The sequence below is a fragment of the Odocoileus virginianus genome, chromosome 30 (genome assembly GCF_023699985.2).
Source record: "Odocoileus virginianus isolate 20LAN1187 ecotype Illinois chromosome 30, Ovbor_1.2, whole genome shotgun sequence".
Taxonomy (NCBI): domain Eukaryota; kingdom Metazoa; phylum Chordata; class Mammalia; order Artiodactyla; family Cervidae; genus Odocoileus; species Odocoileus virginianus.
In genome coordinates this window covers 22,192,155-22,206,051 of record NC_069703.1, presented here as the reverse complement: position 1 = coordinate 22,206,051, position 13,897 = coordinate 22,192,155, and the positions used below count along the sequence as shown (strand labels likewise).

At 49.1% G+C, this 13,897-nt stretch overlaps 1 protein-coding gene across 2 annotated transcripts; it reads right to left on the bottom strand.

Moving 5' to 3' along the window:
* Positions 1 to 7,420: 7,420 nt before the first annotated feature.
* On the bottom strand, positions 7,421 to 13,588 carry CATIP (ciliogenesis associated TTC17 interacting protein). 2 transcript variants are annotated; one of them, XM_020904693.2, is made up of 10 exons: positions 13,483 to 13,588; positions 13,216 to 13,308; positions 12,641 to 12,841; positions 12,299 to 12,354; positions 12,050 to 12,136; positions 11,693 to 11,860; positions 9,901 to 10,025; positions 8,903 to 8,979; positions 8,083 to 8,171; positions 7,532 to 7,843 (listed from the first exon to the last, which is right to left on the bottom strand). In XM_020904693.2, the coding sequence occupies exons 1-10, from the start codon at positions 13,505 to 13,507 to the stop codon at positions 7,613 to 7,615; spliced, it is 1,152 nt and encodes a 383-aa protein (XP_020760352.2). In that variant the 5' UTR covers positions 13,508 to 13,588; the 3' UTR covers positions 7,532 to 7,612. The 2 variants fall into 2 exon arrangements, with proteins under 2 accessions (XP_070314734.1, XP_020760352.2); XM_070458633.1 differs by lacking the exons at positions 8,903 to 8,979; positions 9,901 to 10,025 and having other exon boundaries at positions 7,421 to 7,843.
* Positions 13,589 to 13,897: the final 309 nt, after the last annotated feature.

Below are 13,897 nucleotides of genomic sequence, written 5' to 3'. Positions count from 1 at the left end.
CAAGCAGTCAGGTCCTTCTCCTTTTCAATCTTGGGTCCCATGGCCACTGGGAGGAAGGGAGTTTGATGGCTATCTAGGTCTCAGTGTCCCACTGACTGCCTCAGAGGGAAAGATCTTCCGGCCACTGCCACAGGGACATACATTGAAGATTCAGGCCAAAGAGATCCCCAGAAGAAAGAGGCACTGGAATTCTGGTCTTGGTTCTGCCGCTGATCCACTGACATTGTCACCAGATCACGTCTTGTCTCTGAGCTTGTTCCTTCAGTTAAATGAGGGTTCAGTCTAACTAAAAGGTCAAAAGGTGCCCAAGGAGGCCAGGCAGGTAAGATAAACTATGAGACCAGTTGGGAATGAGAAAAACAGTGCTGGCTCAGTGCTCAACGTCAAACGATGCTCAGTATCAGGGGGAAGTAATAGGGAGTGGTGGTGGTTTGGTCGCCGACTTTTGCGATCCCATGGACGTAGCCTGCCAGGCTCCTCTGTCCATGGGATTTTCCAGGCAAGAATACTGGAGTGGAATGCCATTTCCTTCTCCAGGGGATCTTCCCAACCCAGGAATCGAACCCAGGTCTCCTGCATTGCAGGCAGATTCTTTACCGACTGAGCTACAAGGGGGGGAAGGAATGGTGGAGACAAAGGTCATAAACTCTGTCTGAAGAGGGCAGTGCTCACAGAGTTTCAGCCAGTTGTCAATGTGAGGATGTGGGTCCACTGTCACTATGTCGTCTGTTTTGTCAAGGATGCTGGAAAATTTATGCAACATATGCATTTGAATACTGGGCTCAAATGTTTTGCAAATATTGGGTGACCTAAGCAAGCACTTCTATGGGCCGGATTCCACTTTAGGACGATCAATCTGTATGCTCTAGACCCTTCTAGCTCCCAATCTCTTCTTGCCAGCTGCCAGCTCCTTTATCGCCCCACTTACTTCCCTCGGAGTCTTCTCCCTGCCATGCCCACTCATGTCCTCTATCCTGTAACCTTTCTTTTCTGCCAAGAAGATTCAAAACTCAAATTGTCATGGCGTTTCCAACTCCAAAGTCTGGACCTCCAGACGCAGAGAAAGTCAGGGCTTGTTCCCAAGCCCAGACTTGATCTGGGATATGATGTTTCCCCAGGTTGAGTCAAAAACTTGAGCCAAAGCTTGGAAACCCAGGGTGGTGGGAGGCAGCCAATTTCCTGGCTCCTTGTTGATGAGAGAGGCTGGAGGGACAGGAGAGGCAGGGGTAGAGGGGTGACTGGTTTGAGTCACAGATGAGAGAGCAGCATAGTGGTTTGTCACTGTGCAATCTTGTTGCTCAAGCCACCAGCCTTGACCTCTAGGGTTTACACAGGTTTGCAATCACTACTTTGGACTCAACGTGGGGTGGCTGGGGGATAAGGCTGGGGTAGGAGGCTGTGATGGTTTAATTTTTGTGGGTCAGTTTGAGCCATGGGGAGCCCAGTAATTTGGTCAAACATTCTAGGTGTGTCTGTGAGGGTGTTTTTGGAGGACATTAATATTTGAATTGCTAGACTAAGTAAATCAGATTTCTCTCCCTAATATGGGTATGATCCAATGAATTTGATGAGAATAAAAGGCTGAGTAAGGGATAATTCTCTCTCTCGATGAGTGTCTTTGAACTGGAACGCTAGTCTTCTCCGGTCTTCAGACTTAGTTTGGACTAGAACTTATATCATCAGCCCTCCTATTTCTCAGACTTTCAGACTCAGATTGGAATTGTATATGCCATTGACTCCAGGGTCTTCAGCTTGCAAATCTTGGGACTTCTTGCCCTCTATACTCTCATGGGCCAGTTCCTTATTATCTATCTATATACCTTATCTGTTTATATTTCTGTTGGTTCTGTTTCTCTGGAGAACCCTAAGACAGAGGTCCTCCTCTTTGCATTTTTTGTGAGGCCTTCCCTACAGTTAGGAACTTGGTGAGTGTAACTGATTAATGATTGATCAAACCCAGCACAAACTCTGCCTTACACAAGAGGCAGTATGTGTCATGGTTAAGAGCAGGGCTTTCTGGCCAGTGTCTCCATGAGCCAGAGCTCTGGAAATCTGCATAGTGGCCCCCTCAGATCTGGAGTTGTTGCTGAATACTAAGCCCTACATGCGTAGAGTGAGATTGCTTGAAGCCCAATTCGATCAAAATGGATCACAGTCTTAAATGTAAATTTAAAACTATAAAACTTTTAGAAAAAAAAGTAAGGGAGGGAATTCCTTGGCAGTCCAGTGCATTTTCACTGCTGTGACTTGGGTTCTATCCCTGGTGGGGGAACTTAAGATCTGTAAGCCACAAGGCATGGCCCAAAACAAAAAGGAAAAGAAAAAAGGTAGGAGAAAATCTTCAGGATCTAGGACTAGATGAAGATTTTTGTTAGACTTGACACCAAAATCGTGACTGATAAAGGGGAAAAGGATGAGTTGGACCTCATCAAAATGAAAACTTTTGCTCTGTAAAGAACCATGTGAAGAGAATGAAGAGAAAAACTAAAAATTCAGAGAAAATATTTACAAACCACGTATCTAACAAAACTCCAGTATCTAAAAATAGGGAACTCTCTTAAAACTCGAGAGTGAAAATACAAACAGTCCAATTAGAAATGGGCAGGGAGTTCCCTGGTGGCCAGGGGTTGACTTCGGTGCTTTCACTGTTGTGACCAGGGATTAGGTCCCTGGTTGGGGAACTGAGAGCCCACGTCTCGTGGCGTGGCCAAAAAAAAAAAAAAAAAGAAAGAAAAAGAAATGGGCAGAGGTCATGAACACACACTTCACCAAACAGGACATACAGAGGGCAGACAAATATATGACAGGATGTTCAGTGTCGTTAGCCATTAGGGAAATGCAAGTGAAATCATAATGAGATATGACTACATCCCGATCAGAGTGGCTAAAATAAAAAGAGTCACAATATCAAATATTGATGAGGATGTGGAGAAACTAGGTCAATCACTCATATGTTGCTTGTGGGAATGTAAAATGGTATAACCACTCTGGAGATAGTTTGGAAATTTCTTTAAAAATTGAAGATGTGGTCTTCCTTGGTGGCGCAGTAGTAAAGAATCTGCCTGCCAATGTGGGAGACATGAGTTCAATCCCTGATCCTAGAGGATTCCAGTGCGGTGGAGCAGCTGAGCTGGAGCTCCACATCTATTGAGTCTGTGCTGTGGATCCTGGCAGCCTGCATACCGCACCTTCTGGAGCCCGTGCTCAGGGACAGAGAAGCCACTGCAATAAGAAGCCCCCACTTGCCACAACTGGAGAGGGCCCAGGCACAACAATGAAGACCCAGCACAGCCAAAAGTAAATAAAATTATAACCCCCCCAAAAAATAAAATTTAAAAATGCAACTACCATATGATTCAGCAACTGCACTCCTGGGCATTTTTTTTTTTAAACTGGAGAAATGGTAAGAGCTCAAACTGGAAACAGTCCATACCATTCTTCAACATGTGAATGGTTAACCAAAGTACAGTACATCCATACCGTAGAATATACTGTGGTATTCACACTGCATACTATGGTATACATGTATCCCAGAGAGGTTAAAACTTATGTTCAGACTAAAACCTGTATATAAACGTTTATAACAGCTTATCTCTAATACCCAAAACTAAAATTAGCCTAGCTGTCATTCAACAGGAGAATGGTTAAACTAAGTGCAGTACAAACCATTGATTACTATTTAGCTGTGAAAGGAACAAACTACTAATATACACAGTAACTTGGGAGAATCTCCATGAAATCATGCTAAATGAAAAAAATCCATTTGTAAAGTCTTCATGTATTACTATTTCATTATGTGACATTTGTAAATAAGTAAGGGTAAAACTAGGGACATCTGAAAAAGAGCTATGGGTTGTGTCAAGGTCAATATCCTGGTTGATTGAAAGCAGAGAGTCAAACAGATACTTGTACACTTGTGTTCAGAGCAACGTTTTTCACAATAGCCAAAAGGAGGAAATAATTCAAGTATCTATCAAGACGAATAAAGTGCTATACTATCCAATGGAATATTATTCAGTCTTAAAGAGAAATGAAATTCTGATATATGCTACCATGTGGATGAACCCTGAAAACATTATGCTAAGTGAAATAAGCCAGTCACAAAAGGACAAATATTGTATGATTCCACTTACACGAGGCAAATCTACAGAGGCAGGAAATAGGACAATGATTACTATGGGCTGTGGGACAGGGGGGAAAGGGAGTTATTATTTAATGGGTACAAAGATTTTGTCTGAAAAAAAAAAAGATTTTGTCTGGGATAACAAAAATGTTCCAGAAACAGATGGTGGTGATGGTTGTACAAAAATGTGAATGTACTTAATGCCAGTGACTTGTACACCTAAAAATGGTTAAAAGGGTACAGTATATTTTGGGCTTCCCTGGTAGCTCAGACAGTAAAGAATTTGTCTGCAGTGCAGGAGACCCGGGTTCAATGCCTGGGTCAGGAAGATCCCCTGGAGAAGGGAATGGCAATCCACTCCAGTACTCTGGCCTGGAGAATTCCATGGACAGAGGAGCCTGACAAGCTACAGTCCATGGGGGTCACAAAGAGTCAGACACAACTGAGTGACTATCACTTTCACTTTATGTAATTCTCCAGGCCAGAATACTGAAGTGGGTACCTTTCCCTTCTCCAAGGGATCTTCCCAACCCAGGTCTTCTGAAATGCTGGCGGATTCTTTACCAGCTGAGTCACAGGGAAGCGCCTTTATGTATATATTACCACCAAAAAAAAAAAAAATGTGGAAAAATTCCTGGTTGTGATATTGTCTTTTAGTTTGTAATTAATTATTTTTGGTTGCCCTGGGTTTTTGTTACTGCGTGCAGGCTTTCTCTAAGTGCGGTGATCGGTAGTGGCTACTCATCCTTGTGGTGCCTGGGCTTCTCACTGGGATGGCTCCTCTTGTTGCAGAGCACGGTTCTCTAGAGCTCAGGCTCAGTAATTGTGGCATGTGGGCTTAGTTGCTGCATGTGAGATCTTCCTGGATCAGGGATCGAACCTGTGTCCGCTGCATTGACAGGTGGATTCTTAACCACTGGACCACCAGGGAAGTTTCATATTGTATTATAGTTTTCCGTATGTTCAGAGATATACATAGCTTAGGAGTATGGAGTAAGAAGAGGGAGTCAGAAGTTCTGGGGACAGATGACACAATCTAAAAACAAACTGGTCTTGGAATGGGAGAGAGAGCAGGAAAGTGGCAGACCCCTTCCCAAGTCACCTGATGCTCTGCAGAGGAAGGATGTCTGTGGGCTGGACGTTACTGCCCTCTCTTTCCCCCCACCACAGCAAAGCATCAGGCACTTCAGGGAGCCCTCGAGGCCTCTGTAAGAACATTCTGGGTGCACTGGGCTGGGTCAACCTTGGTTTCAGTTCTCCACGGATGGGAACTTGCAGTGCTTAGGAGGCTCTTCAAGACCCGGCTGTCCCTACCTCACCATGACTGAGCACTTTCACGCCAGCTTCTCCCTCCTGCCCCACCCCCACTGTGCATCAGCCTTGCTGGCCTTCTGACCCCAACCTGCCATGCTCAGTCTTTGCACTTGCCATTCCTTCTGGCTTGCTATTCCCACAGCTCTTCACAGGTCTGACTCCTGATCATTCAGATCCCAGCTCAGCTGAGACATGAGAGAGACCCACTCTTAAGCCTCCACCCATGAATCCCTTTCTGCCCATGACTTGGCCATAATTGTTTTCATAAAAATATCTGAAATTTCACATAAGAAATGGTCTTTTATGTTTGCTGTCTGTCTCCTCATGCTATCTGCAAGTGCCGTGAGGACAGAAGCTTGGTCTTGTCCCTGCTTTTCTCCGAGTGTTCAGAACACTCATGGAAGGAACCCAATATTCACTGAGCTGATTGCCTGACTGAACAAAAAGACCTCATCCTCCTCAGCTGTTGCTATCCAGGCTGGTAGCCGCTAGCCACATGTGGCTATTTAAATGGAAATTAATTAAAATTAAAGTAGAACTTCAGGTCCTCAGTCATATTAATCACATTTCTAGTACTCAGTGGCCACATGTAACTTGTGGCTACCATACTGGACATTGCAGATAGAGAACATTTCCATCATTACAGTCTTGTAGATATTGGCCCCTCTTGTCCACTGGAGTGCAAAGCTCTGGGACCCTTGTCTCTTAGCTGGTGGGAGGAATGAACAGATGGAAGGATGGAGTCTACATACCAAATACCAGCTGCCACATTGGGGGTGGCCCCCTATTTGTTACTGAGCTGTATTGGGCAGCAACAAGCCACTGGCCAGAACTGTCATTAACTGAGAAGCCTAAAGGAGGTGATGATCACCTGCCTATCCTTTGTAACTGGGGACCTTCCATGCAGTTTGGGGGTTCCTGTGTATAGTAGAGACTGGGAGGAAGAAGGTAAGCTGGTGGCATGGGGAGGGAGGGAGGGTTGGAAAGCTTCCGGAGTGTTGTTGAGCAAGGGTACTGGTGAGCACACTGACTTCTTTTTTTCTTTGATGGTAGCTGGCAATTATGCTGAGCGGGCTCTATTAATTATTCTGTTTGCCAAAAGCCCCGCCCCTCTGTCATGACTAACCTAGGGACTAAAAATGTGGGGTTTTCTTATTTTGTTTACTTCGTTGCACCAGGTCTTAGTTGCAGCCTGTGGGATCTTTATTTGCAGCATGCAAATCATTAATTGGGTTAGGGTTGGGGGAATCTTAAGGGCTTCCCTGGAGGCCAAGTGGTAAAGAATATCCCTCTACCAATGCAGGAGCCCCAGATGCTGGTTATATCCCTGGGTTGGGAAGATCCCCTGGTGAAGGGAGTGGCAACCGGCTCCAGTATTCTTGCCTGAAAAATTCCATGGACAGAGGAGCCTGGTACTCCATGAGATGGCAAAGATTTGCAGTTGAAGAGTCCCACATGACTGAGCTAGATTGAACAGAGACGCACAGAGTGGGATCTAGTTCCCTCGGCAGGGATCCAACCCGACCTCCTGCAACGGGAGCTCGGAATCTTAGTCAAAGGGCCACCAGAGAAGTTCCCAAAATGTCCATTTTGGGATCCAACGTCCAGGTTTGAATCCTATTTCCCACGTGTTAACTCTGTTAACATTTTCGTGCCTCTATTTTATTATTTGTAAAATAGGGACGGTGGTGGTATAGTCGCTCAGTCGTGTCGGACTTTTGCGACCCCGTGGACTGTAGTCCGCCAGGCTCGCCTGTCCATGGAATTCTCCAGGCAAGAATACTAAAGTAGGTTGACACTTCCTTCTCCAGGGGATCTTCCCGACCCAGGGATTGAACCTGGGTCTCCTGCATTGCAGGCAGATTCTTTAGTGACTGAGCCCCCAGGGAAGCCCAAAATAGGGATATTGATCATAATAAAATCTAGGAAGAAGGGCGGAAAATCGCTCGGCAAACCCTGTTCACGTTTCCTATGTTTAGCCCCAGACGCTGGCCAGAGAAGGATCCAGGTCACAGCAGAGGCTGGGGAGCGCCCCGTTTATTCCCATTAAAACCGCAGGCAGGAAATCGCGCCTCCGGGGTGCGTCCCGCAGGCATCCCGTCCCAGCCCAGCCCTGACGCCCCCGCTTCCCGTCCAGTCCCCGCCAGGGAGGCCCCGGGCCGCCTTGCTGCCCGCCTAGGCCTCGCTGCGCTCCGGCTCCAGCTCGCGGAAGGGGCTGGGCCGGTTGGAGGAGCGCAAGGCTGGGGTGGGCGGGCGTCCCTTGGCGAAGGGGCCGAAGTACTCGGCGGCGAAGGTGACCACGTCCACCGGCTGGCGCAGCAGCAGGAAGAGCAGGAAGTCGGAGACGAGAGCCTGGGCCTCGGGGTGCTGCCGTAGATAGCTGTTGTGGCTGAGACGGAGCTCCTCCTGGTGGTGTTGTGGCGAGGCTGAGCCGGACCCGGACTCCCGCTCCCCAGGGGCGCACCCCCCTCCTCCGACCCATGGAGGGATTAGGAGCGCTGGGGTCCCCAACCCCTCGGGGTGCAGTATTTCAGCGGGGTAGGAAAAGTGATGACAAAGGGTGGAATATATGCCCAGGGCGGGGGTAGGGGGTTAAGGGTGTTGGGAGGGGTGGGGACCTAAGGCTGCCTGCAGCCTCTCCTCACCTTGCGGTCCAGGAACCGCGAGTAAAGCTCCAGGTCCTCCTCCCACACCAGGGGCTTCTTCTTAAATACTGGGCGAGGCTCAATATCATCTGAAGGAGTCCGGTGGGAGGAAGGCGGTGGTGGTTTAGCCGCTAAGTCGTATCCGACTCTTTGCGACTCCCATGGACTGTAGCCCGCCAGGCTCCTCTGTCCATGGGATTCTCCAGGCAAGAAGAATGGAGTGGGTTGCCATTCCCTTCTCCAGGCGATCATCCCGACCCAGGGACAGAACCTGGGTTTCCTGCGTTGCAGGAAGATTCTTCACCGCGACTGAGCCACCACGGAAGCCCCTGGGTGGGAGGAAGGCTGCATGCCCATTCCGACCCCAGGAACCTTCCTCAGATATAGAGGGATGACTGGACGACACCTGTTCTAGGCAGGCTCGGAAAACCCCAGGGTTCTGGCTGCCCATATGGGAAGAGTTCCCAGCAAAGTTATCCTCTTCTAATTAGGGACAGGGACTGGAAAACAAGGGCTTCCCCGGTGGCTCAGACGTAAAGAATCCGCCTGTAATGCAGGAGACCCGAGCTCCATCCCTGGGTCGAGAAGATCCCCTGGAGAAGGAAATGGCAACTCACTCCAGTGTTCTTGCCTGGAGAATCCCCACGGTCAGAGGAGCCTGGCGGGCTACAATCCGTAGGGTCACAAAGAGGCGGACATGACTGAGCGACTAAGCACTTACTGGAAAGCAAAGCCTCTCCGTCTCATTTGGCCTCCCACCTCAGAGGTGGCCCACTCAAGGCAGCCCCTGCACCCTGGGAGGCTCGGCGGCTTCACTCACCCTCTTCCCTCAATACGGGCACCTTGGTGATCATGCAGCACCCCGGGGAGCCCACCTGGATCCTCTTGGCCAGGTGCCTGGAGTGCAACACGGAAAAGGGGTGAGTCTTCCTAGACCAGCCGGCTCCTTTGAAGGGTGTCCTGGGGCCTCGGTTTACTGCTGTCCTCTCCCCCTCCCCCACTTGTCTTTGAGTTCCAGGGTGCTGTTCATGTCTAGATCACCAGATGATGGCCCCTGCTTTTCAAACTGGGGACTGTGTCTACCCTGAAGATGTGTGCACATATGCAAGACCTTTGTAGGTGTGAGCGCTAGAAGAACCATGAAAGAGTTCCCTGGCACGCCAGTGGGACTCCACACTTTCACTGCCAAGGGCCTGGGTTCAATCCCCGGTTGGGGAACTAAGATCCCGCAAGCCATGAAGTGCAGCCAAAAAAAAAAAAAAAAGAAAAGAAAAAGAAATGGCAAGCCAAATTATGAAATCAGGAAAGCCAACAAAGTTCTAATTTGTTTGTTTGTTTGCTTTTCCCAGTGTGGTGATTCTGTCAGTACCTCCGTGGAAATTTCAAGAAACAAATGCTCCTCTCCCTTCCAAATTTTCTCAGGATTTTGGTGCCTGCGCTTTGCTGGTGACAGCTTGGCAGTGTATTAAGATGCTTCTTCCAACGTGATGATCTTATCAAGTGCTAAGTTGTTCAAACTTTTGTGTTTTTCGATATTACACCCACACCTATGGCAGCTGCTTTAGCTATGCCCTGTGGAGTTGATCTTGACTTCCTCAGCAGTTCAGGACTCTTTGGTGAGATTTGGGAGGCATTGTGAAGATCGGGAAAATGATATATTTTCCCGTGAATATATGGAAAAAGTGAATGAGTGGGTAAAGCCAGGGGCACTCCCATCTCAACAACAAGTCTCCCTGGTAGTGAATCTCCACCCAGGTGGTTGAGCTTCCCATGTTTGTGCTCAGTACTGCCCCCTTGGCCTCACCGACAGTGGCTCACCCATCAGGGAGCAGGTAAAACTGGCAGGACATGGGGATGCCTTGTTCCGAGTGTACCGTCTGCTCCACAATGAAGACTTCCACCTGCTGATGGCCCACCTGGATTGTCTGGGAGCCCAGGGCTTGCTGACAGCAACCGAAATGAAGGGAGGGAGGTGAGGCAGATGCCTACCAGGACCTCCCCCTACATCTCACCCTGCCCCTCTCTCCATCTTGTAGCTTCATTGCTTGTTCACCGGTGATAAGCAACCCTGGCTGTCCAGACCCTTAGGCTCCACAAGATTTGGGTTGCAGCCCCAGGTTGAGTTGAGGTCCTCTCATAGAGAGCCAGCTCCACCCTGCTCCTGCCTCAACCCTCCTCCATGCCAGCTCCATGACCAACTGCTTCTAGCTGGCAGATTCTATAACACAGATCACCAACTAGGAGTGAGTGTGGGAAGGGGCAGGGGTTGGGTTACTTGAGGGGAGAGGGTAGTAAGGCTCTGGAGAGGGACTTTTTTATTATTCAGTTTCTAAGTCGTGTCTGATGCTTTGCAACCTTATGGAATGCAGCACGCCAGGCTTCCCTGTCCTTCAGTATCTCCCAGATTTTGCTCAAACTCATGTCCATCTAATCAGTGATGCCATCCAACCATCTCATCCTCTGTTGCCCCCTTCTCCTCCTGCCTTCAATCTTTCCCAGCATCAGGGTCTTTTCCAATGTATTGGAGTCTCTTCGCATCAGGTGGCCAAAGTATTGGAGCTTCAGCTTCAGCAGCAGTCCTTCCAATGTATATATGCAAATTAGTACAACCATGCAAACTAGCACAGCCAATGTATATTCAGGATTGGTTTCCTTTAGGTTTGACTGGTTTGATCACCTTGCTATCCAAGGGACTCTCAAGAGTCTTCTCTAGCACCACAATTCGAAAGTGTCAATTCTTCAGCACTCACCCTTCTTTATGGTCCAACTCTCACATCTGTACATGACTACTGGAAAATCCACAGCTTTAACTATACGGAGATTTGGTGGCCAAGTGATATCTCTGCTTTTTAATATGTTGTCTAGGTTTGTCATAGCTTTTCTTCCAAGGGGCAAGAATTGAGACTGAGATTTGGGGCTGTCTCAGGCCCATGCAAGCTACGTGTTATAATTAAAACTTAAATCCCTATTACAGCTATGGCTGCGAGGAGAAAAGTGCTAACATAAAAATATTTCAGAGAAAATTGGGGGCAAATGGTGTGTGCCTGTTTGTGTCAAACTCCTTGCTGTTTGTCATGTTTGTGGCAGAAGAGATGCCAGTGTCATTTACAAAGCTGGTCAAATCAGCCCCCAAAGTGCATGTCCACAGACACAGTTTCAAAATCACATATTGTAAGAAGTCCTAGGTAGGTTGGTGATGAAAGTTTAGCCAAAATAAAGAAGCACCCTTCAGGGTTGAGACATAATAAAATAAAATTCAAGTGAAGTTGGAGATTTAAATTTCCTGATGTTTAAAAAAAGTCTCTAAAAATGGCCCCACACTGTTTTTTTTTTTTTCCTGAACTGACTTTTGTGTAAAAAGCATCGCTTTCTTCCATTGCTCCCACCTTTTTAGTCCCTATCTTCCTCACACCACTTGCCTTGGTCTTCTCTCTGAGAAACGCAATCTTGTTTTCTCCTGCCCTTGGAAGTTTCACCCCCACACGCCGGGGGTTTATCCCTGCCCCATCTGCTCTTCCACTCCACAGCTGTCTTTTCTCCCAAATCAGCATCCTCTCTGCCCCTTCTAGCTTGCCCACAGACCAAGTCCCCACCCAGGGAGATGGCTCACGTAAGTAGAATAGCAGAGTTTGCCTTCAGTGTCCAAGGCCAGGAAACGGGCATTGCTGGGCACCGTATGCCGCCAGGCCATCACCCTCAGCAGCACCAGGTTAGCGGCCTGGGAGACGAAGCCCTCAGTGGAGGGCCTGGGGAAGAAAGTCACTTCAGTCTTCACTTCCTGTTCAGGACAAATCTGGGTCAGGGAACTTGAGCTGGGAAGTAGGGGGAGGTTGGGCAAGTCAGGTGTTGAGCATACGGTCCAGTCCATATGGCCCCCAGGGCAGGCTCCTGGCCTGACACCATCTGTCCCCTGTTTGCGGTTCCAAAGAGGATGTTGAGTATGGCTCCCACCTGGCTCTCCCCTTACCTCACCCTCCTTGACCATTCTGGTCATGGCCAGCTGATCATCCTGCTTCAGCAAACTCGTCTTCTGTTCCATGGGGAGAATGTGGAACTAGGGGGCAGAGCAGGAGGGGAGAATCAGGGACTCACCGATTGTATATGAGTGAGATCCCCCGGAGGCCACCTTGTCCATCCTCCATAAATGAGAAAACCGAGGAGAGATGTGGATAGAAAACCTTCTCTCTGTGGTCAAGGCTGGGGGCCCAGGAGGTACCTTGATGAACTCCTGACTCTGTTGTTTCACAACTTCCAGTTTCCACGAGAGATAGGCTGAGGGGAGGGAGGTGAACACAGGAGACAGGGCTGGAGACTGTGGGAAGGGCGGGTGGTGGCCTGGGTTGGAGGACTCAGGGGTAGGGTGGCCACAGGTCAAAACTACGGCTGCGATTATCTTCTTGTCACCACACATCCCACGCTTTCTCTTTGCCTCGTTCTAGTCCCAAGGTGAAATTAAAGGGCTGCTACTGAGTGAATGTCCTGGGAGTTAGGGGCTGGGAGTGGGGGCCAGGATAGGACGGTAGGGGTTGGGGGGGGGGGGGTTGGTCAGGAACTCTACCCAGAAGGGAGCTTCCACAGAGTGTTTTGTCCACGAAGCCTCGGCTGGAGGCATGCACGAAGGGGACGTACGTTATGACACCAAATTGGTCTTTGTATTGCCCTCTCTGCACCTCAATGGTCAGCTCTCCCTGAGGCTCCCCTGTGTCGGAGACCATGACCAGAGTCTCTGAGAAGAACAGCAGCATCAGCTCCTCCTGCCCTGTGGAGTGAGGGTCCCATGGGAACAGTTAAAGCCCCAGCTCCTAGTCCTCAACTCTCTGACCCCCCTGGCCACCAGTGCCCCCACTGTCTCCACCCACCCTCTCCTCATCTCACGTCTCCCAGGCAGCCCCCGCCTCCCCTCCACTGGTCTCTGCAGCAGTCAAGAGGTGGAGACAGCCCACCACACACAGCGATCCCCACCCCCACTGTATCCCTGGGGTCTTCCATTAGTTGAAGACTATCAACCATTGCGCTTCAGGCCCTTTCTGAGTCCCAGGCTATTCAAGGCTGCTAGAGAGGTGTCTGGGCTCTCTCTCTTCCCTCCGGTCCACAGTTTTGTCCACCCCCTCCACCCTCACTGCCCAGGCTCACGGAGGGAGTTGAGGAAGTGGATGGCCTCAGCATTGGCCTCTGGGGGTGGCAGATTCTCCTGTGTTGAGGGTTGGGGGTCCTTGGCTTTGGAGCCTATGGAGGGAGGAGAGACTGAGATGGCAGATGGCGGACCCCGAGGAGGACAGCGATGGGGCGGGAGTCCCGAGAGTAGAATCCTCCAAGGCCACCCCAAGGTGGACGATGAGGGAGAGATGCCCCCCTCACTTTCCAGGCCCCCACCCCCCAACTCCTCAGCCCCCTTCTCACCTTTGGATTGAACTTTAGGGGACATGCTGCTCGCTGCTGCCAGGTTTGTATCCAGATGTCTCCGTGGCAACTGGGAGCTCCCTACTGCCTCTTAAAGGGCCATCAACTCATTTCACTAAACACCCAGACCTTCGAGTAGTTGGTTGGAACTGTGACTTCTGGGGCTCAGCCCAAACTTAAGGTACTGTCCAGCAGAGGGAGTATTTGACATTCTTAGGTGGCAGAGGGGATGACATGAGTATTTACAGTGACCTTGGAAGCTGTCCCATACAACTGTACTTTGGAGTTCAATTCGTACTGGGATTTAAACCAATACTTTAAAAAAAGAAAAACTTTAAATTTTACTATAATTATATGTTTACTTTTATTAGATTGCATTAAAAGTACTTGGGAAGCTGGTTTATCAATTTGTTAA